This window comes from Ochotona princeps, chromosome 25, assembly GCF_030435755.1.
Source record: "Ochotona princeps isolate mOchPri1 chromosome 25, mOchPri1.hap1, whole genome shotgun sequence".
In the NCBI taxonomy this organism is placed as follows: Eukaryota; Metazoa; Chordata; class Mammalia; order Lagomorpha; family Ochotonidae; genus Ochotona; species Ochotona princeps.
This window is the reverse complement of record NC_080856.1, coordinates 21,087,994-21,110,063: the sequence shown is the minus strand read 5'-3', so window position 1 is coordinate 21,110,063 and position 22,070 is coordinate 21,087,994. Positions and strand designations below refer to the sequence as shown.

The following is a 22,070-nucleotide window of genomic DNA, read 5'->3' as shown; positions in this document are numbered from 1 at the left end:
GCAAGCATTCGGGGAATGACCTCTCAGATCAGTTCTCTCTCTCCCCACTGTGTGTCCTTCTACTTGTCTGAAAAAAACTCATAAAATTTTAAATATTAAAATAATACTTAAGTATATTTATTTATTTATATTATTTGAAAGGTACAGTTAGAAAGATGTTCCAGCCACTCTTTCACTCCCCAGTTGGCTGCAACAGCCGGAGTTGAGCCAATCTGAACCCAGGATCAAGAGCCTATCTCTCACATGGATGCAGAGGCCTAAGGACCCAGCCACCCTCCACTGCTTTCCCAGGCCGTAAGCAGGGAGCTGGATTGAAAGTAGAGCAGTGGGAAAATGAATTGGTGTCCATATAGGATGTCCATATGTGATTTCATTAATGTATTAGTCTTAGGAAGTGCTTTCCTAACCACTGTAGTTAAATAATATTTGCATATACTACTTACTAGTGCCTTATGGCTTCATTTTTCTTCTAAAAGTATCAGTCAGTATTCAGTGCAAGAAGGGGCTGTGCTATGAAAAAGGTTGTTAGCCTATGTGAACTTAGATAACCACCTGTATCATTTGTAAATAGCTAGCTTTTATTCTGATTGACAGTATTCATACTGAATAGATTGTTAAATATTTCAACACCCCTGCCTGGATATTCACAAATGTTTCACAAATACTATTTCTTGAATAATATTTTTCTCCATTTTGTTCTTTCGTACAACAAAAACGTATTGAAAGGATACATCAACAGAGAAAGCTAACACAACTCCCTGCCCTGTTGGAGTTTACAATCTCATGGAGCAAACAGATTAGAAGTATAATGCATAGGGCTTGGCGGCGTCGCCTAGTGGCTAAGGTCCTTGCCTTGATCCCATATGGCCGCTGGTTCTGATCCCGGCAGCTCCACTTCCTCTCTATCTCTCCTCCAGTATATCTGACTTTGTAATGGAAATAAAATAAATCTAAAAAAAAAAAAAAGAAATATAATGCATAAATAGATTATATGTGTATTACATGGTGATTAGTGCTGTGGTTGGGGGTCATGCTAATCCTCTGTACCTCAAATAGGATCCAAATCAGATGTGTCAATCACAAATTGTTTCTCCATTTGACGTTGGAAGTTGGACTGGGATGAGAGAATCTAAGCTCTGGAAAAAATTGCTTTTTTGAGGGGGAGGGGTTACCCCACCAGTGTTCCTGTATAGCATATGTTCATTTTGAGGGGGAGGGGTTACCCCACCAGTGTTCCTGTATAGCATATGTTCGTTTTCTAGCAGTTAACCCGAAAGAGAATGGTGGCCATTCTCCACTGTTGGGACCTCCACCTGCCTGAGGCTTTACCGGCCCAGAACTTCGAAAGAAGTCTTGAAGTGCATCCCTACTTTTAGATTTTAAAGTAGCTCAAATTTCAGCTGAAGTGGGGTATTTTTAAATTTTCACAAATATACATACTTTCTTTCCCCTTTCCATTTCAGATACCATCCCAGGCAGACAATGTATGGCTTCCTGTTTCTTCCTGCTTAAGCAGTTTGATGATGTCTTGATTTACCTCAACTCATTTAAGGTCAGCATAGAATTGTTTGTATATATAAAATGTCCAATGTAATGTGTTAGAGAGTGTAGGATATTCTTAGAAATGGACCTCTTTCTGTGATGGCATTAATGGCTGGTTCCTTAAGGTGATATTGTGGGGGGTCAGCGCTGAGGTTGTGTTCCATATAGTGCTGGTTCAAGTCCCAACTACTCTACTTCCAATCCAGCTCCCTGATAATGCAACTCAGAAAGCAGTGGAAGATGACCCAAGGGCTTGGGGCCCTGCCACGCGCTTGAGAGATCCAAGCTTGACGCTGGCCTAGCCCCGCCATTGTGGCCATCTGGGGAATGAATCAGTAGATAGAAGACCTCTTCTCTAGCTCTTGCTCCCTGTCATCCTGCCTATTAAGTAAAAAAAATCTTGTTTCTTCACTGTTTAAAGAATTTTTATTAAAGCAAGAGTTTTATCATCCAAATTACGTTTTCTCGCCCAGTTCCTTAAATAGAGCTAACCTTCTGAGCTATTCCACAGTAAAAAATTACAAAATTATAGAAAGGAATGGTTTCATGTTTGTACTTGCTGAAAATTCTTTTACCAGAGTCAATAAAATATTCATTTGTTTTTTATTTATATTTTACTATTTTGTGAGGGGTTTTTTTGTTATTTTTAAATCAATAAAAAAAATCTAGTTTTAGCATTGTGCTAGCTAGACCTGGCATTTGCTCGGTACATAAGGTTCAAAATTTCTTTTCCTTTTTTGTTCTTTATTTTGTGTTTTGCAATGCTTTTTCTCATAATATCTAAGTTTTTCAGTGTTTGGATATTTTTCTTCAGTGGAATATGAGTTTCTTTTTGTGGTGCCTAATCAGTTCTGGGCACCAGTGGCACTGTTCACTGTTTCTGGGCAGTCGCTTCAGCGTGGTGTGCCTGCAGGACAGCTACGACTTCATCACTCTGGAACAGAGAGACTTGGGGACTTCAGCGTGTGAAGCAGCTCTGAGTTACTGATCTCCAACATACCGATTAGTTTACTAGCAAGAGTGGGGTGCAGGCTTGAATAAGAAGGGCCGTTCACCCAACATTTGCTCTTGCTGTAGACGGGGAGCACATGCCAACATGGAAGCAGTCAAAGCTTCCTGACTTTATACATGCACAGCAGGCTGCTGCGTGGTAACCTGTGGCTGCGCACTCAGATGTTGCTAGTGCCTGCAGCATGTTGGCATGTTTGTACTGTGGAACAGAGCAGCTGCAGGACGTGAGCCTGTTGTGTGTGTTCTTGTTATAGCAATACGCTGTGTGGACGCGACTCGCGGGCCCTGTGAAGAAGCTGGTGTCATGGTACTAAATGGTGTTCTAGGAGTGCCTGGACGGATAGCACCAGGCATATTTTGGAATGGATGAGGGAGTACCCTGGGCTGTCCAGCAAGGACTTGGTCTCAGTTGAGCAATGTGGCTAGGAGGGTAGTATACAGCACGGTTCCAAGCCAGTGGGATAGCTGCCGTGAAGTAACCTGAAGAAAGTGCCAGCTGGTAAGGGTTGATCATGGGGTTGGGCACTGCTCACACACCTGCCATTCTCTGCATATGCTGCTTGCGGAGGTGAGCCCAGTGCTCTTCTTAAATATTTAAAGAAAAAATCGTGGTGTTTCCATGTTATAACTGACGATTTGATATTTTATGTGTTAGTGCTCAATGTGCCCTCTTCTTGGGATGTCTTTCAGAGCTATTTCTATAATGATGACATCTTTAACTTCAATTATGCACAAGCCAAAGCTGCCACAGGCAATACCAGTGAAGGTGAAGAGGTGGGTACCTGCTTGAGAAGGTGTTTCCATGAGCCTGTCTACAAACTCCTTCATTGTTTCTCACTAAAAAAAAAAAAAAGTCAAGAGGAAAAAATTATTACAGATTCTTTTGTTTTTAGGTTATATTAAAAAGTAAAAGGTGAAAATGTATGAAGATTTTAATAACCATCCTAATGGTTTTGCTTTTTGATAAATTTTATGAAAGTATAGCCTAGGTGCAGCCTGATGGATATTTAAAAAATGAATATACCCACGTAATCAGTACTGGGTCATGAAATAATGGTATCCTATCCCTAGGATTTCCTTCTCCCACGGGGAACTGCTGTTCTTATTTCAGACTCAGTAGATTGATTTATCTGAATTATTCAAAATGAGCATTTCAACAATGTGTTTTAGTCAACGAATTATTCAACTTGTTATTCAAATTCTACTTATTTTCTAATTCCCATTATGATTTCTTCTATGACCTGTGACTTATTTAAAACTCATTCCAGATTTCAATTGTGTGTGCTATCCCTTTCAAGATTTTTGGTTTGTGTTTTTTTTTTTTTTTAAGATTTATTTTGACTTGAATTGATTTCTTAACCTTTTGTATTGTGGACCTGGGTGTGCTCTGTGTGACACCAGCCGTTTAACATTGAGTGAGACCTGCCTCATCAACTTGTGTCAAGGTGTGTGTATTCAAAAAAAAGCATACATCCTACTATTGATTATTCTGTCCAAATATTCTATACCATTACCAACTTTCTGTCAGCTTATAGTATCCGTTACTGAGGTAAGTAAGTTAGAATCGCCTTCTCTTTGTCCTTCATCTTTCTTAGCAAGCTGTGGAGTTGCAGGTCCTCTCACGCTGCGGTGATCATCAGCCAAGGCGAGCTGCCGGTGGGTGCGCCTTCCTGGAGCCGTGCGCACACTCACTGCTGTGCTCTCCCTCCCTCACAGGTCTTCCTCCTCATCCAGAGTGAGAAGATGAAAAACGATTACATTTACCTCAGTTGGCTAGCTCGGTGCTGTGAGTCTCACCTTTTCCCGTTACAAGAGGAATCCCTTTTTTCTTCTTGGTCGCATAATCTGGAAATTATCTTGAGCATTTTTTTTTTTAATCTCATTGGATATTTTACCCTCTGAAAATCAGAAAACACTGAAATTAAGGGTTTTCGTGCTATTCAGTAAAAATTGCCATGTAAATGGTGCTGTAAACTTATTATTAGTTTTACCTTTCCACATTGACCTAGCACTTACAGTCCTGAAATATTTCATGGTTTTTCTTTAGCCTATTCAGTTTTCTAGAGTCTCAGTTTATACTTTGTAAGATACTATTGTTACACTTATTTTATCTCTTTAGGTCTAACTAGTTTTAACATGTCAAAATAATTTGTTTTGGTGTATCTCCTAACCAATTATCTCTTCCTCATGCACTCACTTCTTTTTCTTTTTTTACTAGGCTTTTCTATTTTTTTTTTTAAAGGAGAGTGGGCAGAAAGGTAAAGAGGCAGAAACAGAAAAAGATATTTTATCCACAAATGTCCTTAACTGATGGGGAATTAGTCCAGGCTGGAGCCAGGGGCCTGAATCTCTTTTCAGGTGTTCCACTTGAGTGACAAACACCCAAGCACTTGAGCCAACACTCGCGTCAGCACAGGGTGTACATCAGCAGGAAGCTGAATCAAGCAGCGGAGAGAGGACTGGAACTCCGGGCTTAGATACAGGATATGGGCATGCCAAGCAGCTTCCTAACTGCCATGCCAAGTACCCACCCTTGCAGGTTGTGAACTTGTAGTTCCAGGAAAATTTTCAGTCAAATATTCTAAGTAAGGCTGAACTAAAAGTAAGGTTGAATGAAGGATAGATATCCTCTTTTAAACAGATAAAGTGGAAACTCCTGGAAGTCAACTTAATCTAAAAGACATAAGTATATGAATGCTAATTTAGATATTTTCAATATGGTAGAGGGCCCAGCATGAAGGTTCAATGGCTAAATCCTCGCAACCACCAGGAACCACTGTGGGCCCCGTTCATGTCCCAGCTGCTTCATTTCCCTTCCAGCTCTCTGCTTGTGGCCTGGGAAAGCAGTCGAGGACAGCCCAGTGCTTTGGGATCCTGCACCTGTGTGGGAGACCTGGAATAAGCTCCTGGTTCCTGGCTTAGGATTGGCTCAGCTCCAGCTGTTGCAGCCATTTGGGAATGAACCAGCGGATAGAAGATCTTTCTCTCTGTCTCATTTCCCTCTGCAAATCTACCTTTCCAATAAAAATAAGTAAATCTTTAAAAAAGTAATGTTAAATATGGTAGAGCTCTGATAGGGGATCACTTTAATGCCAACTTTGTAAACGTTCCTTGTAAAAGGCAGTCTAGGGACTAGCACTGATAGGTTAAGCCTCTGTGGCACCAGCATCCTCTATGGGCACCAGTTCATGTCCCGGCTGCTCCACTTCCCTTCCAGCTCTCTGCTGATGGCCTGGGAAAGCAGCAAAAGATGGCCCAAGTGTGTGAATTTCTGTTACCAATGTTAGATAGCCAGATGAAGCTGCCGAGTCCTGGCTTTGGCCTGGGCCAGTCCTGACCCTTGCAGCCATCTGGAGAGTGAATCAGGGGATAAAAGAGTCTGTGTGTTGCTCCCTCACTCTTTATAACTCTTTGAAATAAATAAATTGACCTTAAAAAAAGAAGTTGTTTTATACACTTAAAAATAATGCATCTTTGTTTCCTTTTATAGATATCATGAATAAGAAACCAAGACTAGCCTGGGAACTTTATCTCAAGATGGAAACTTCTAGTGAATCCTTCAGTATCTTACAGCTGATTGCTAATGACTGCTACAAGGTGAGTCTAAGTAGGACCGAAAGGGAAATTGAAGAAGGTCACTGTCATATTGCTGCCCTGACTCAACAATAGAGAAAGTGTCCTAGAAACTGAATGGCTAGTGGTTGAAAGAATTTGACTTGTAATCTTACAAATGCCATCCTTTTTATGAATGGGCTGAACTCAGAGATAGGCAGCATTTCAGTTTTATGTATGCATTAAATCATGATTGAAAGAGGAAGTTTTAGATTCCCAGAAGTTACGGTTCTTTAGGTATCGTCTAAGTGGAGTTGGAATCTCCAGTATTTGGAAACTTGATTTCAAACTCAAGAAACATATCTCCTGAAAACTAGAAATGCATGTTGGGAATTCTTGTCAACTTTTTAAGATGTATTTATTTTTACTTGAAAGGCAGAGTTAGAGTGAGAGGAAGAAACAGAGAAAGCAAAATCTTCTATCTACTGGTTCACTCCCTAAATGGCCACAACAGCCAGACCTGAGCTGATCTGGAGCTGAGAGCCAGGAGCTTCTTCCAGCTCTCCCATGTAAGTGCAGGGGCCCAACCTTGGATCATATTCCACTGCTTTCCCAAGCCATAAACAGCAAGCTAGATCAGATGTGGAGCAGGCAGAACACAAAATAAAGCCCTTACGGGATGTCAGTACATGCAAGTAGAGGATTTGCCTGTTAGGTCACCATGCTGACCCAAAATAACACTTCTAAGTAGGAATTGAAACTGAGAAACAGCAAGGGAGCTGAGTTGTAATCCAATCCTTGAAGAATACTAAAATGTAAGTGGTAGATAGCAAAGACAAAGAAACAGAAAAAGAGAATGCAAATGGAATCAGATTCAGTAAAGAACTGCTGTGAGGGCCCGGTGCAATGGCATAGCACCTAAAGTCATAGCCTTGAATATACCGGGATCCTATATGGGTGCTGGTTCTAATCCAGCTGTTTCCCATTGAGCTCCCTGCTTGTGGCCTAGTAGGACAGTCGAAGATGGCCCAAAACCTTAGGACCCTGCACCCACATGGGAGACATGAAAGAAGCTCCGGGCTCCTGGCTTCGGATTGGCTCAGCTCCAGCCATTGCGGCCACTTGGGGAGTAAATCAGCATACGGAAGATCTTCCTCTCTGTCTCTCCTCCTCTCTGTATATCTGCCTTTCCAATAAAAATAAATAAATCTTAAAAAAAAAAAAAAGAAGTGTGTGTGTGTGTGTGTGTGTGTGGCTGTGGCTGTGGCTGAGTGAATGGATGGATGGATGGAAGGATGGGTGGATATGTACGCATGGACACACATTTTTATATGGAGCTGAAATGGCAGAAATTAGGCAGTAACTTGGGGTTTTATCCTATAGATTAAAAGCGTTTTTTAATTAGCCTCATATTGTATAATGTTCTATTTTTGAAATATCTCATCTTGTCTAAAGGTAGGAATGTCAGATAAAGAGAATCTGGGGCTAAATTCATCAGGATTTGTTTATTTTATGGTGAATCATCTATATATTTATCTTCATTTAATTATCATCAATGGAAAACATTTTAAGACATGAGAAACTAGAAAACAGTAATTTAAACATAACTTTGATGAATGGCAGTGATGCTAAGTCAGGAGGGAGAGGGAAATAAAACATTAAATGACAGGAAATTGTTTCAGTTTTAACGGTATCAGATCTGAAGTGTCTTTGGGGCTCCCAGTACAGAGAATAGGAAATTATTAAGCAAGAAGCTTAAATACTCCTGTGAGAGATCAAGATGAGAGATGGAATGTTGGGTGTTAGCAAGTTAGTAGTGGTAACAGTAAGAGCAGTAGCAGCAGCCAAGTAAGAAGAGAGTAATAGTAACAAGTAAATACGATGAGGAGCAGTGTGGAACAACAAAGTTAAAGGCCAAAACGAGTGAAAGTGAAAGACCTCTCTTTAGGGTGAGCATGGGGATGCAACAAGTTAGGCTGCCACCTGTAACATCGCCCTCACATATCATAGTGGTTTGGGTCTCAGCTGCTTCACTCGCAATCCAGCTCCCTGCTGATTTGCCTGGGAATACAGTGGATGATGGCCCAAGCCCTCGGAACCTTGCAACCCACATGGGAAACCCACATGTTATTCCTGGCTCTGCTGTGGCCAACTGGGAAAGTGAACCAACAAATGGAAGATTTTCTCTCTCTCTCTTAGTCAAGTTAGGACACACATGCTGCAGGTGTAAAGATAGACACATCTTTAACAGTTGTGGTATTGAAGATAAGAAGAAAACTGTGAAAACAGAGTTTGGGATTTCAGCTTGAAGGTGTCAGTAGACAGATCTTTTTCTTTTAAAATAAAAGATACAAATATCACACACTTACTTTATGCCCCAACAGTTACATTCTTTTTGTATTAGAGAAATGAAAACCTGTATCCAAATACACAACTGTTACATAGCACAATTTTTTTTAAGATTTATTAATTTTTATGGCAAAGTCAGATATACAGAGAGGAGGAGAGACAGAGAGGAAGATCTTCCGTCTGATGGTTTGCTCCCCAAGTGAGCCGCAACGGCCGGTGCTGTGCCGATCTGAAGCCAGGAGCCAGGAACTTCTTCCAGGTCTCCCAGGTGGGTGCAGGGCCCCAAGGCATTGGGCCGTCCTCAACTGCTTTCTCAAGCCACAAGCAGGGAGCTCAATGGGAAGTGGAGCTGCCGGGATTAGAACCAGTGCCCATATGGGATCCCGGCATGTTCAAAGCGAGGACTTCAGCCGCTAGGCCATTGCACCAGGCCCAATAGCACAAATTTTAATGCAGAAAATTTATGGCAGTTTTTGTCTGTGATGACCTCAAACTAGCAATAAAGCTTCAATAGGTGAATAAAGCAACTGGTTTGGCATGGCCTTGTACAGCTGTTAGTCTGACACCATCTGATGTGATTGAGCCTCATTCTGGCTCCTCTCTTTGTATCCCACATCTGGACAAAATGCCACAAAAGCTCGGCCCTGTGTCCTTGGCACCATCAGGTGATTCAAACCACACAGGCTCCAGACCTTTGCCCCACTCCTAATCAGTCAGTGGTCGAGCCACGCCTGCTCTCTAGAGACCTCGGTTAGGGAAGTAGAGAACCTTTCATGCAGTCTTTGTATGTGAGTGGCATCATCAGTCTTGACAGCCAAGTGAAATCTTAGAGGGGCATCCCTCCTGCCTCTGTAAGGTAACTGTACAGCAGCAAACCATTGGTTTATTTTTTTTTTTAAAGATTTTTATTATTATTGGAAAGCCAGATATACAGAGAGGAGGAGAGACCTAGGGGAAGATCTTCCATCCGATGTTTCACTCCCCAAGTGAGCCACAACGGGCCAGTATGCGCCGATCCAGTGCTGGGAACCAGGAACCTCTTCCAGGTCTCCCACGCAGGTGCAGGGTCCCAATGCATTGGGCCGTCCTCAACTGCTTTCCCAGGCCACAAGCAGGGAGCTGGATGGGAAGTGGAGCTGCCAGGATTAGAACCGGCGCCCATATGGGATCCCGGTGCATTCAAGGATAGGACTTTAGCTGCTAGACCACGCCGCCGGGCCCAAACCATTGGTTTATATAACCAAAGGAATAACAAGGACATTATGCTAAGTGAAAAAAAAGCCAATTTCAAAAGGCTATGTACTGTTTGATTTCACACATGAAACATTCTTGAATTGGCAAAATGATGGAGTTAGAGAACACATTAGTGATTGCTGGAAGTTAGAGATGACAAGCAGAGAGGCGTGCATGTAACGATGGAAGGGGGGCAGGAGAATCTTGGTGGCAGTGGAGTAGCTATGTATCTTGGTGGCAGTAATGGTTCTGCGAATCCACATCTATGATGAGATGCCAGGACTCATAAGCCCAAACAGTGCTAATGTCAGTTTTCTGGTTTGGATATTGTGGTGGTGTCTTGTAATTTCACAACTTGTTACCACTGAGGGAAACAGAGAGACACACAGAGCCCCTGGCCTCTTTTTAACTTCCTATGGATCTATAATGTTCCTTTCTTTTTAAAGATTTATTTATTTTTATTGGAAAGGAAGATATAGGAGGAGAGACAGAGACAAAGATCTTCCGACTGATGATTCACTCCCCAAGTGGCCACAATGGCTAGAGCTGAGCCAATCCAAAGCCAGGAGCCCGGAGTTTCTTCTGAATCTCCCACGTGGGTGCAGGGTCCCAAGGCTCTGGGCCGTCCTCGGCTGCTTTCCTAGGTCACAAGCAGGGAGCTGGATGGGAAGCGGGTTGCAGGTTTTAGAACCAGCACCCATATGGGATATCAGCGAGTGCAAGGCGAGGATTTTAGCTGGTAGGCTACCATGCCAGGCCCTATAATTTCCCGTTTTTTAGGATAATATTTGAAAGGCAGAGTGACAGAGAGATTGGAGCCAGAGATTTCACTGGAATCTGCTGTGTGGGTCGCTGGGTCCCAGGTACTTGGAAGCACAGTAGTAGGAAGCTGAATCAGAAGCAGAGGCAGGACTCCATCACAGGCATCCCAGTACATGTTCAGCCAGCCAGCTGACGGCTTAACCTGCTGTGTCACCTCTCCCACCCTCACGTAACTATTTCAAAATAGAAAGGTTTTAAAAAAGAAACATTTGGAACTATATAGACAGTTTTGAGTCATAGATGCAAGACATAAAAAAAAAATTTACATTATTCATAGAGATAAAGCTCTGTGAGGCAAAACTCAGTTGTTGTTGGAAGATGCAAGTATACATGGAAGATAAAATGATAGAGAATGTCAAGGAACGTACAACCCTAAGAGTCGGAGCAGTTGTAACCGCTAGGTGGGAAACGAGGGGTTGTGACCTGGAAAGGACACATAGGCAACTTTTGTTTTGCTCTTGGTGTCTGGACCTGGGTGGGGGGCACCCTTCTATTCATACTACATGTACAATTAAGCTGCACAGTATGTTTCATGTACCATTCTGCATGTGCATTACTTTTTTTTAATTATTTATTATTTAACTTCATTAATTACATTGTATTATGTGACACAGTTACATAGATACTTGGGTTCTCCCCCCCTCCCCATACCCTCCCACCATGGTGGATTCCTCCACCTTGTTGCATAACCACAGCTCAAGTTCAGTTGAGATTCCCCCATTGCAAGCGTATACCAGACATAGAGTCCAGCATCTTATTGTCCAGTCAAGTTCAACAGCTTCTTAGGTATACCCTCTCTGGTCTGATGACAGAGCCAGCAGAGTATCCCAGTCAATTGAAAGCTCCAACATACCATCAGCAAAAATTTACATCATTATGGAATTAATTGACATAGTAATGAGTAACCAATATGTTAAAAGTAAATGCGAGTTCCCAGCCACCTTCTGTGACCACCTCATTGACATTTCAATTTTAGTTTATACACAACATATAACATTCAAAACATAACATGTTATACATAACATCATATCATCTTAAATTAAGGCAAACATGTGGTATTTAATCTTTTGGGATTGGCTCATTTCCCTTAGCATTATGGTTTCCAGTTTGGCCCATTTGGCCACAAAGAACTGCATTTTGTTTTTTTTTAATAGCTGAGTAGTATTCCATGGAGTAGATGAACCATAGCTTTCTTATCCAGTCGTCTGCTGATGGGCATTTTGGTTGCTTCCATGTTTTTGCAATTACTGATTGTGCTGCTATGAGCATAGGAGTGCATGTTGGTTTCTCATAAAACAATTGTTCTGGGGCTCGGCAGCATGGCCTAGTGGCTAAGGTGCTCGCCTTGATCCCATATGGCTGCTGGTTCTAATCCCGGCAGCTCCATTTCCTCTCTATCTCTCCTCTCAGTATATCTGACTTTGTAATAAAAATAGAATAAATCTTTAAAAAAAAAATTGTTCTGGATATATTCCTAGGAGTGCTATTGCTGGATCATACGGTATGTTGAATTTGAGTTGTTTGAATATTCTCCATACTGATTTCCGTAGAGGCTGTACCAGTATGCAGCCCCACCAGCAGTGGAGTAGGGATCCCTTTTCCCCGCAACCTCGCCAACAAGTGTTGTTGGTGCTTTTATTCATGTGGGCCAGTCTTACTGGCGTTAGGTGGTACCTCATTGATGTTTTAATTTGGATTTCCCTTATTGCCAGGGAACTTGAGCATTTTTTCATATGTTTATTTGCCATTTTGGTTTGTTCCTTTGTGAAGTGTCTGCCCATTTCCCGTGCCCATTTCTTGAGTGGCTTGTTTGTTTTGACATTTTGGTTGTTTTGTAGCTCTTTGTATATTCTGGAGATCAGCCCTCTATCACCTATGTCGTGTGCGAAGATCTTCTCCCATTCTGTGGGTTGCCTTTTTACTTTGTTGATTGTTTCTCTAGCTGTACAGAAGCTTCTTAGTTTGATGAGGTCCCAATTGTTTATTTTGGTCTTGATTTCTACTGCATTTGGAGTCTTTTAGGAAGTGAGGGCCTACCCCTAAGTGTTGCAGTGTGTTTCCAACATTTTCTTCCAAAAGTTTGAAGGTTTCTGGATGTAGGTTTAGATCTGTTATCCATTTAGATCTGATCTTAGTGTATGGTGAGAGATGTGGATCTATTTTTTTGTTTCTGCAGGCTATTAACCAGTTGTCCCAACAGCATTTATTGAACAGACCTTCCCATTTGCCTGGATTGTCGTTTGTCTTTTTGTCAGATTATTTGGCTGTGTCTGTGTGGGTTTCCTTCTGGTGTTTCTATTCTGCTCCATTGATCTTCCTCTCTATCTTTGTGCCAGTACCACGCTGTTTTGATAACCACTGCCCTATAGTATGTCCAGAGGTCCGGAACTGTGATTCCCCCTGCTAACTTCCTGTTCTTCAGGATGGTTCTAGCTATCCGTGGTTTTTTGTGCTTCCAGATGAATGCATGTGCATTACTTAACAATAAGAAGAAATTATAGAACTATAGGAAGAATGATTAACCTTGAAAATAAAGATACTTCTACCTGTGAGATAAGCAAAAAAAAAAAGGAAAGGACAAGTGGAGTTTTTTTTAAGGTTGTTTTTATATTTATTTGAAGGACAAATTTACAGAGAGTGAATGAGAGACAGAGAGATCTTCCATCTACTGGTTCACTTGCCAGATAGTCAAAAGGGCCAGAACTAGGCTGATCTGCAACCAGGAGCCTGGAGGTTCTTCCAAGTCTCCCACATGAGTGGAGGGGCCCAAGGATTTTTGCCATCCTCTGCTGTTTTCCCCAGGCACATTATCAGAAAACTAGATAGAAAGTGGAGCAGTCAGGACTCTAATCAGTGCCCACATGGGATGCCAGCACCACAGCCGGAGACTTAGCTTATGACACCACAGCATTGACACGCATGAATGTAATTGTAACTGAAAGCAGAAAAGCTGTTTTTCTTGCAAAGTGTAAAATAAAGCTAAGAATGCAGTAGAGGTCTTAAGGAAATTGTCAAAAGCTTAGAAAACATTTAATAGACTAGAGAAGCTACTAAACACCACCGAAGAGAGGTTGTCAGCATTGTTTGGGCTTAACAGTATACGTATGATTGCCAGTTAAGAAAACGCATCTCAAGAAAACTTAGTGGTATTCAGTGTGGTTTTAGGACCACAGAAAGTATGGTCTATTTGGGGATGGTGTCTGTCAAAGTTAGTTAAATTTTGTGAAGAACAGTGTTGACAGTAGTAGTAGTATACACATAGGCATTCTAGTAATTTAGGAAGATCAGAGAAAACCACTGTTGAGTTGAACACGATCAGATTAGCATAGGATAAATGACAGTGATCCTCTAAAACAGAAGGTCCAAGGGAGGTTTGAGAGGCCTGTGTGGTGGCTTAGGCTGATCCTTCATCTGTAATGCCAGCATCCCAAATGGCTGCCGGCTCATGTCCCAGCTACCGCGCTTCCAATCCTGCTCTCCTATGGCCTGGGAAAGCAACAGAGAATGGATCAAGTCCCTGGGCTCCTGCACCCATGAAGGAGCCATGGAAGGAGCTCCTGGCTTCAGATGGGTTTAGCTCTGGCTATTGTGACATTTTGGGGGTGAACCAGTGGATGGGAGATCTTTGTGTCTCTTTCCTTCTCTTTCTGCAAACCTGCCTCTCAAAGTAAATAAATCTTTAAGAAAAATACTCAGTTGAAATCGTGGCTATCAGTTTATCTTCACGATTAGGATATAATTAGGGAAAAAAATGATGAATCTATTAATGACAGCATAACGTGACCATGTGCAGAAAAAAAATGTTGCATTATTGAAAAATGAATGAAGGTAAGCTAATTTAAGCTCAGCATATGTAGCCATACTTTGGTTTCCTTCTTGTTATTTTAATTAAGAATTGAAATGGGGCCCGGCGGCGTGGCCTAGCAGCTAAACTCCTCACCTTGAACGCCTTGGGATCCCATATGGGCGCCGGTTCTAATCCCGGCAGCTCCACTTCCCATCCAGCTCCCTGCTTGTGGTCTGGGAAAGCAGTCGAGGATGGCCCAGTGCTTTGGGTTCCTGCACCCGTGTGGGAGATCTGGGAGAGGTTCCTGGTTCCCAGCATTGGATCGGCACAGCACCGGCCGTTGCGGCTCACTTGGGGAGTGAATCATTGGACGGAAGATCTTCCTGTCTGTCTCTCCTCCTCTCTGTATGCCTGACTTTGTAATGAAAATAAATAAATCTTTAAAAGAAAAAAAAAAGAATTGAAATGTAGCTAATTTGCTAGCTGAAAGTATTGTCATTGCCCATGCACTTATTTCATATGGCTCTGTTTTATGTTGTATTTATGTTTGGTTTCACTTTCTTTTGTCCAGATGGGCCAGTTTTACTATTCAGCCAAAGCCTTTGATGTCCTCGAGAGGCTGGACCCCAACCCTGAATATTGGGAAGGCAAAAGGGGTGCCTGTGTGGGCATTTTCCAGATGATCTTAGCTAAGAGAGAACCCAAGTAAGTAAACAGTTGGGGGATTCTGCCCCTCTTCCTTGTTGCCTTGTGGCCGCCAGGATTTTGTGGCCTGGTGTACTGTCATCTGAAAACCCCAAATCGTATTGATGTTGGAGACTGATGAAAACACTGAGGTGTTTGCTATTTCTCTCTGAGCATTTTCCTATACAAATGTTTCCTCTCATGGCATCAAATTATTCTCGTCATGGTTTTTTATAGTAAGTATATTTTACAGATCTCTAATGTAGCAGCAAGATACATATTTGAATCCAAATGAATACCCATTTGCATAAGAAAGTCTGGTCTTTCTTTTGTCTTCTTTGCCTATTGGCTTTTTCTTATGTCTTCGTTTAAGCCTCAGAAAAATTAAGAATAGAGTGGATGTGGTTGATGATTTTTTTCCCTCTGCCTCTTCATCTTCCAGGAAATACTAACACATTAGATAACAGAGCATTACGTGGCTGATAGCTGCTTTTGAAATAAAAAATCGAAACACTTATAACTAAATTCACTATTCTTTTTTTTTTTTTTAAGATTGATCTATTTATTTTGAAAACCAGAGCTACAGAGAAAGCGCCAGAAAGAGATATCTTCCATACAGTGGAACTGGTTCACTCCCCAGGTGACCGCAATGGCCCGGGCTGGGTCAGGCTAAAGCCAGGGGCTTCATGAAGGGCTCCCGTATGGATGACAGGGCCCACATGCTAGGGCCCTCTTCTGCTGGCTTCCTAGGTGCGTTAACAGGAGCTGGCCCATCGCCCATGTGGGATGATGTATCAGAGGCAGCAGCGTTACCTGCTATGCAATAATCCTGGTCCCTAAATTCAGTATTCTAAAACTAATTTCATGAAATATATTTGTTATTGGTGATTTAATAATAAGTGAGATCATTTTGTAAGAATACACCAAAAAATTACTTTCTGCCTTGTCCTCTGCTTAAGTTCCATTTGGTTAGGTGAAAGAGGTTACCTATCCCGGAAGAATTAAAACTATGAGGAGATTCTTAGGAAAATGGATTCTTTGGCAGTCACCTATAGATTTATACAGCCATAGGGGAGTTCAGTAGGTATTATTTAAAATATAAACATTCGTTTTCATTAACGTTAAATTACTTAAAAACACAAATGTTGGGCTTTTGCCAATTCTTAATCCTGAATGCTACTTTAATCCATATTTATTAATGTGTGACTTTCCTTAAAGAAATCACTGATTCTTTTAGCTTTGTAAAATTTTACAAATGTTGGGCCTGGCATGATAGCCTTGTGGCTAAAGTCTTCTCCTTGCATGCACTGGGATCCCACAGGAGCGCTGGTTCATGTGCCGGCTGTTCCGTTTCCCATCCAGCTCCCTGCTTGTGGCCTGGGAAAGCAGCCGAGGACGGCCCAAAGCCTTAGGACCTTGTGTAGGAGACCCAGAAGAGGCTCCGGGCTCTTGGCTTCAGATCAGCTCAGCTCCTGCCATTGCGGCCGCTTGGGAAGTGAATCATCAGTTGGAAGTTTTTTTTATCTGTCTCTCCTCTCTCTGTATATCTTCCTTTCCAATAAAAATAAATAATTCAAAAAAACTTTACAAATCTTACAGTGAAATCCTGTTTGTGGAAAAAATGTAAGACACACAAACTAATGACTTGTTAACAGTAGAGGTAAAATTTGAGCCCAATTTCCTGAACCAAACCAAACCAAACCAAACCAAAATTGGGATATTTAAGTCATCCCAGAGAGGAGAAAACTGTTAACAGCATGTGTCAGTTGGTGAGGAAGAGGGTTGGCGAAGGTGGCAGACTCCCCATCTCACTGTGCCCCTCTCAGAACAGAAAGCTGGGCAGTTTGTGGACAGTTTGTGAACACACAGTGGGCGACGCCGTCTGCAAACGCACTGCGGCACGGACAGTATGAGAACAGTCAGGAGTTTAACTTTCTTCCGTTCCTGCAACCTCTTGTTCTATCCAATCTTTTCCTCAGAGAGACACTTCGAGAAGTCCTCCACCTGCTGAGAAGCACAGGGAACACCCAGGTAGAGTACATCATCCGGATCATGAAGAAATGGGCCAAAGAGAACAGGGTACCTGTGTGAGACAGCGGGATGAGCCCGGCAGCCGGCTGCTTCCGCCCACCACAAAGGCGGAAGTCATTGCTCTCAAGCTTCCTGTACGATGCAGGGCTCTGTCTGATGGGCATTTTCCTTCCTTGCTCCTCACATCGCCAGGTCATTGACTGACTTACCTGGACCCAGCCTCCCGGCTGAACAAAGTATCATAGTCTAAAACTGTGGCCCCTGTGCAATCCTACTAGCAATAAGACTGTGTGAACTTACCCAGTGCCTTTTTTCCAGAACTATCAGAGATGCTTACGCAATCTACTGACTTTAAAGAGAACGGCATAACTTTGTGTTGTTGTCAGCATTTCATAATACTGTCGCGTAGCCATGATAACAAATGTATTTGATTCTCAGTCACTATCATTCTGCCATCATACTATTAACCACCTCTGTACACACTCTCATATTACTAGGAATTTCATGAAGGGTTTTATGATACAGCTCCACATCTGGGAGAAGAGTGGTCTTTAAGTAGCTATGTGTTCAAAGCGTGGCAGTGAGATCTCTGCTCAAACTGTCAGTATAATATGTCACAGGCTATTGGATTCCTGTTTCAATAATTGTTGATAATAACATGTCACAGGGAGTAAGATGAGTATCATAGTTTTTAAAAAGATGAGTACTGAGAAAAATTTTTGTGTGGTACCTCTGAAGGTATTTAGGAAACAAAATGTGCAAATCATATTAGTCACATCTCCATGTTGTAAGCGTACGCCAGGAAGTTTTGTGGAAAGGAGAATCAAAAGCTAAGCTCATCTGGTGCAAAACATTTTTTGATACATAGTGTCTTCATGATACACATTGTCCATTGATCTTTTTAAGGACCTATCCTATTTTAATAACAAAGCACATTAGAATTTTTAAAGTGTATCTTGCTGAATAAACATCAGTTTTGCAAGTGGGGCTATGAAGATTATACACACACACACACACACACACACACACACACACACGGGCTTTTAAATACGAAGCAATGATAAAATTTGTGGAGTCCTTTGAGGGACCTCCTACTGCCTGGCCTCTCTGTTTCAAGACTCCTGCCCCATGTGTCTGAGCTCTCACACCAAGATGCTCCACAACTGAGCTCCCTTAGCTTCACAGACTGTTTTTAGAAAGCAGACCCATGTCTTCTTGTGTATCAGCCCTTCTTTGTTTCTAGCCACCGCTGGCCAGTGAGGGACAGGTGGGTGGAAGGCAAAACTGAAAGCAAACAAAACTAGAATACCTGAGGTACACAAGTCAGAAGAATTTTTTAAGCACTTCATTAGGTATTATACTCACCCCCAAATCCAACTGTGACTAGAAGAGTTTGTATAGAGCAGAGGTAGGGGCACCTGAGAACAGCCCGAGAGAGAAGAGTGGTATGGAAGGCAGCCTGCACTTTCTGGGTGGGTGCAAAGGGTTCTCAGAGTGCTGCTAAGGCCGCTGACCCGCTTGCTTGTCTTTTAACTTAAATCGAGATCTCATTAGTTCAGAGCACGCATGAAAATAAACTGGCCCAACTAAATTCCAGGAAGGAAAGCTGTGTCATGTCTTGTATTTCCAGAGCGCCTCTGTTTCTCCTCTCTGTTGCTCTTGTTCTGTCCGTTCTAACAGGTTCTCAGCATCTGAGGTACCACGTGGGTCCCTTCTGTGCACAACCTGTTACAATTTTTTGTAGTCATTCATGTACATCTTACCCCACTGTAAAGAACAGACAGTGTAGTCATGGGAGAGATAGAACTCCTCAATAACTTTCAGCAATGAACTTTGTCTTCCAGGGAATTGATATCATTTTAAAATTTCCTATACTTGCAAAGTTTTTCCACTGATGGTAATTTACTTTTCATCAAACTATTGTTGAATTTAACACTCAAGATTTTCTCTTTAAAAAAAAAGACATTGTTTCTGTCTTTTTGGGGAAAAAAAATCCAAAAATATCAGAATTGTAGACTAATTTTTACACATTTTTTTAATCTCTAAGCCAAAAACATGACTAGCTTAACAAAAAAGTATCATCCAATTCTGCTATTAAAGGTAGCTACTTCTGAAATGTCTTGATAGGGTTTCTAGATTTCATAATAATGTCATACAGCTGCTATTCTTAGATATGTTATCGGAGAGTGGAAGGCTTAGGCTCAAGAATGGAGTGTACCATGTACAATTTACAGCATCAATTATAATCTTCAACATATATCACATGCAAATGGCAAAAAAAATCTTACAATTATTTTTGTACTTCAAAATAATTATTCTATTCCACTGCATTATATTCTAATTAAAGTTTTTATTTCATTTTTATTACATAATACTTTTGTGTGTAATCATTGCATGACCGGGGTGGATGGGTCTTCTGCCTGTTCGCCTTTCTTACCCAGCCCTAGGATAGAAGGAAGAAAATTATGTTCTGGGCTCCACAAGTTATCATTTACAAGACGGTCCCTACAAGACCTCTAGTTCTTTCTGAATCATACTAGGTTTGTCTCTGCGCTGAACCACAGTTGTGTGGAAGTTTGTAGACTGGCAGAGAAGGGACTGCAGGTTGGTGCCTGGCCTCCTGTGGCACTCCTGATAGACCTCCCCTGCCCTGCCCTGCCCTGCCCTGCCCTGCCCTGCCCTGCCAGCAGTCTGGGACCTTCAATATGCTCAAAGTACATGTGCACCCACAGCACCTGCTGCAAGCTACCTAGAATGGAATACTGATGCACTACTGGGCAAAGTGCTAACGCTCATCCAGGTTAAGAACAAATCCAAGGAGTTGGAATTCTATCTCACTTCCCATCCAGCTCCCTGCTAATGAGGCTGGAAAATCAGCAGCAGATGGCCCAAGCATTTGGGCCCCTGCACCCACATAGGAGATCCAGGCGGAGTCCCTGGCTCCTAGCCCATTGGTGCCATTTGGGGAGCGGAACATCAGATGGAAGATTTCTCTCTATCTCTCTGTGTATGTGTGTGACTCAAATAAATAAAACAAGTCTTAAAAAAAAAAAAAAAAAGGACAGTCCTGGCAGCATTGCATGGGTGGTCTTGTTCCAGAGAAACTGTACACCCTGGAGCTGAACACCAAACACAGGGGAAGGCACCATGTTCTGGTGATTGGCACCAAGGGCAGTGTCGACAGGAACACAGGCCTCTCCAATCATGATGCCTCTGGGTGTCACAGCACACAGAGCTCCACATCCTAGTCTGGCTTCTTTACCAGTTAAGAACGATGAGCCATTCCCAACAACCCATCTGGAGACTGCCGTGGCAGATTCAATATGGTATCCTTCCCCTCTGTGCAAAGGGGGCCCAGGAGCAAATTTTCCAATAAAACTTCCATTACCACTCTGAACAATTTGCCGATATTATTCCACCAGTGGGCAGGCGGTCGGTGGTCATCATCTAACAGTTTTTAGTTGATACCATCTGGTTACAAATTGAATAATTTCAGTCTTTTTAATGGCTGAGTAGTATTCCATGGAATAAATGTAGCACAGTTTCTTTAACCACTTCTCTTTGGACGGGCGTCAAGGTTGTTTCTATGTCTTTGCTATTGTAGATTGTACTGCAGTAAATATAAGTTTACAGATCCCTTTCTCACATTCAGATTTAATTTCCTTTGGGTATATTCCTAGAAGCTGGATAGCTGGGTCATGTGGCAGGTATGTTTGGAGTTTTCTAAGCACTCTCCATACTGACTTCCATAGTGATTGTACTAGTCCTACACTCCTACCAGCAGTGAAGGAGGGTGCCTTTCTCCCCACAGACACCAACAGGTATCGGTAGTAGAGTTCTGAATATAGGTCAACCCAACTGGAGCCATGTTAGAGTTAAAGGTTAGGATTAGGGTTAGGGCTAGGGTTAATTAGGTGCAACCTCAATGTTGTTTTCATTTGTATCTCCGTGATGAAAAGGGAGCCTGAGCATGTTTTCATATATCTGTTAGCCATTTGGATCTGTTCTTTTAAAAAATGTCTGTTCATTTCCTTTTCCCATTTTTTTTCACAGGATTTTTTCATTATTATTATTACTGTCCTGGGTTTCTGAAGCTCTTTTTTTTTTTGTAAAGATTTATTTATTTTTATTACAAAGCCAGATATACAGAGAGGAGGAGAGACAGAGAGGAAGATCTTCCGTCCGATGATTCACTCCACAAGCGACCGCAACGGCCGGTGCTGTGCCGAACCGAAGCCGGGAACCAGGAACCTCTTCTGGTTCTCCCACATGGGTGCAGGGTCCCAAAGCATTGGGCCGCCCTCGACTGCCTTTCCAGGCCAGAAGCAGGGAGCTGGATGGGAAGTGGAGCTGCCGGGATTAGAACCAGGGCCTGCTTGGCAGCGTGGCCTAGTGGCTAAGGTCCTAGTCTTGATCCCATATGGCCGCTGGTTCTAATCCCGGCAGCTCCACTTCCTCTCTGTCTCTCCTCCTCTCAGTATATCTGACTTTGTAATAAAAGTGAGGTAAATCTTAAAAAAAAAGAACCGGCGCCATATGGGATCCCGGCGCGTTCAAGGCGAGGACTTTAGCTGCTAGGCCACCAAGCCAGGCCCTATACAATATTTTCATTGTGAATCCATCTTTGATTTTGAATTAGAGATATCTACTGTATTGTATCTTCACAACTGGATATGATACTCTTTATTAGCAGTTACTATACATTCGCTTAAATGAGAAGCCAGAAAACAAAATCAACAACAGGAATAAAAGAAAAGATTTATAGCACCATGGTGTTAAGTTACATGCTACTGAATAACCAATGTGTCAATGAAGAAATGAAAAAGAAAAAACACCAAAAGCACAGGTAGTCGAAACCAAAATAAACAAATGAAGCTACATCAAACTAAAAAGCTTCTGTAGAGCAAAGGAAACAATTAAAGCAAAGTAGCACACTACACAACTAATAGGGGACTAATAACCAGGATGTATAAAGAGCTTCAGAGGGCCCGGCGGCGTGGCCTAGTGGCTAAAGTCCTTGCCTTGAACGCGCCGGGATCCCATATGGGCGCCGGTTCTA

General features: G+C 42.2%; 1 protein-coding gene across 3 annotated transcripts in view; it reads left to right on the top strand.

Annotated features, from left to right (window-relative positions):
- Nucleotides 1-17,385, top strand: part of IFT56 (intraflagellar transport 56) — a 61,869-nt gene extending 44,484 nt beyond the window's left edge. For all 3 annotated transcript variants that reach the window (XM_058655066.1, XM_058655065.1, XM_004594371.4), the window contains 6 exons: nt 1,464-1,552; nt 3,244-3,327; nt 4,270-4,339; nt 6,044-6,150; nt 14,868-15,001; nt 16,960-17,385. In XM_058655066.1, coding sequence (XP_058511049.1) covers nt 1,464-1,552; nt 3,244-3,327; nt 4,270-4,339; nt 6,044-6,150; nt 14,868-15,001; nt 16,960-17,071 — 596 coding nt within the window. In that variant the 3' untranslated portion in view covers nt 17,072-17,385. The remainder of the gene's footprint in view (nt 1-1,463; nt 1,553-3,243; nt 3,328-4,269; nt 4,340-6,043; nt 6,151-14,867; nt 15,002-16,959) is intronic.
- The last annotated feature ends 4,685 nt before the right edge of the window (nt 17,386-22,070 follow it).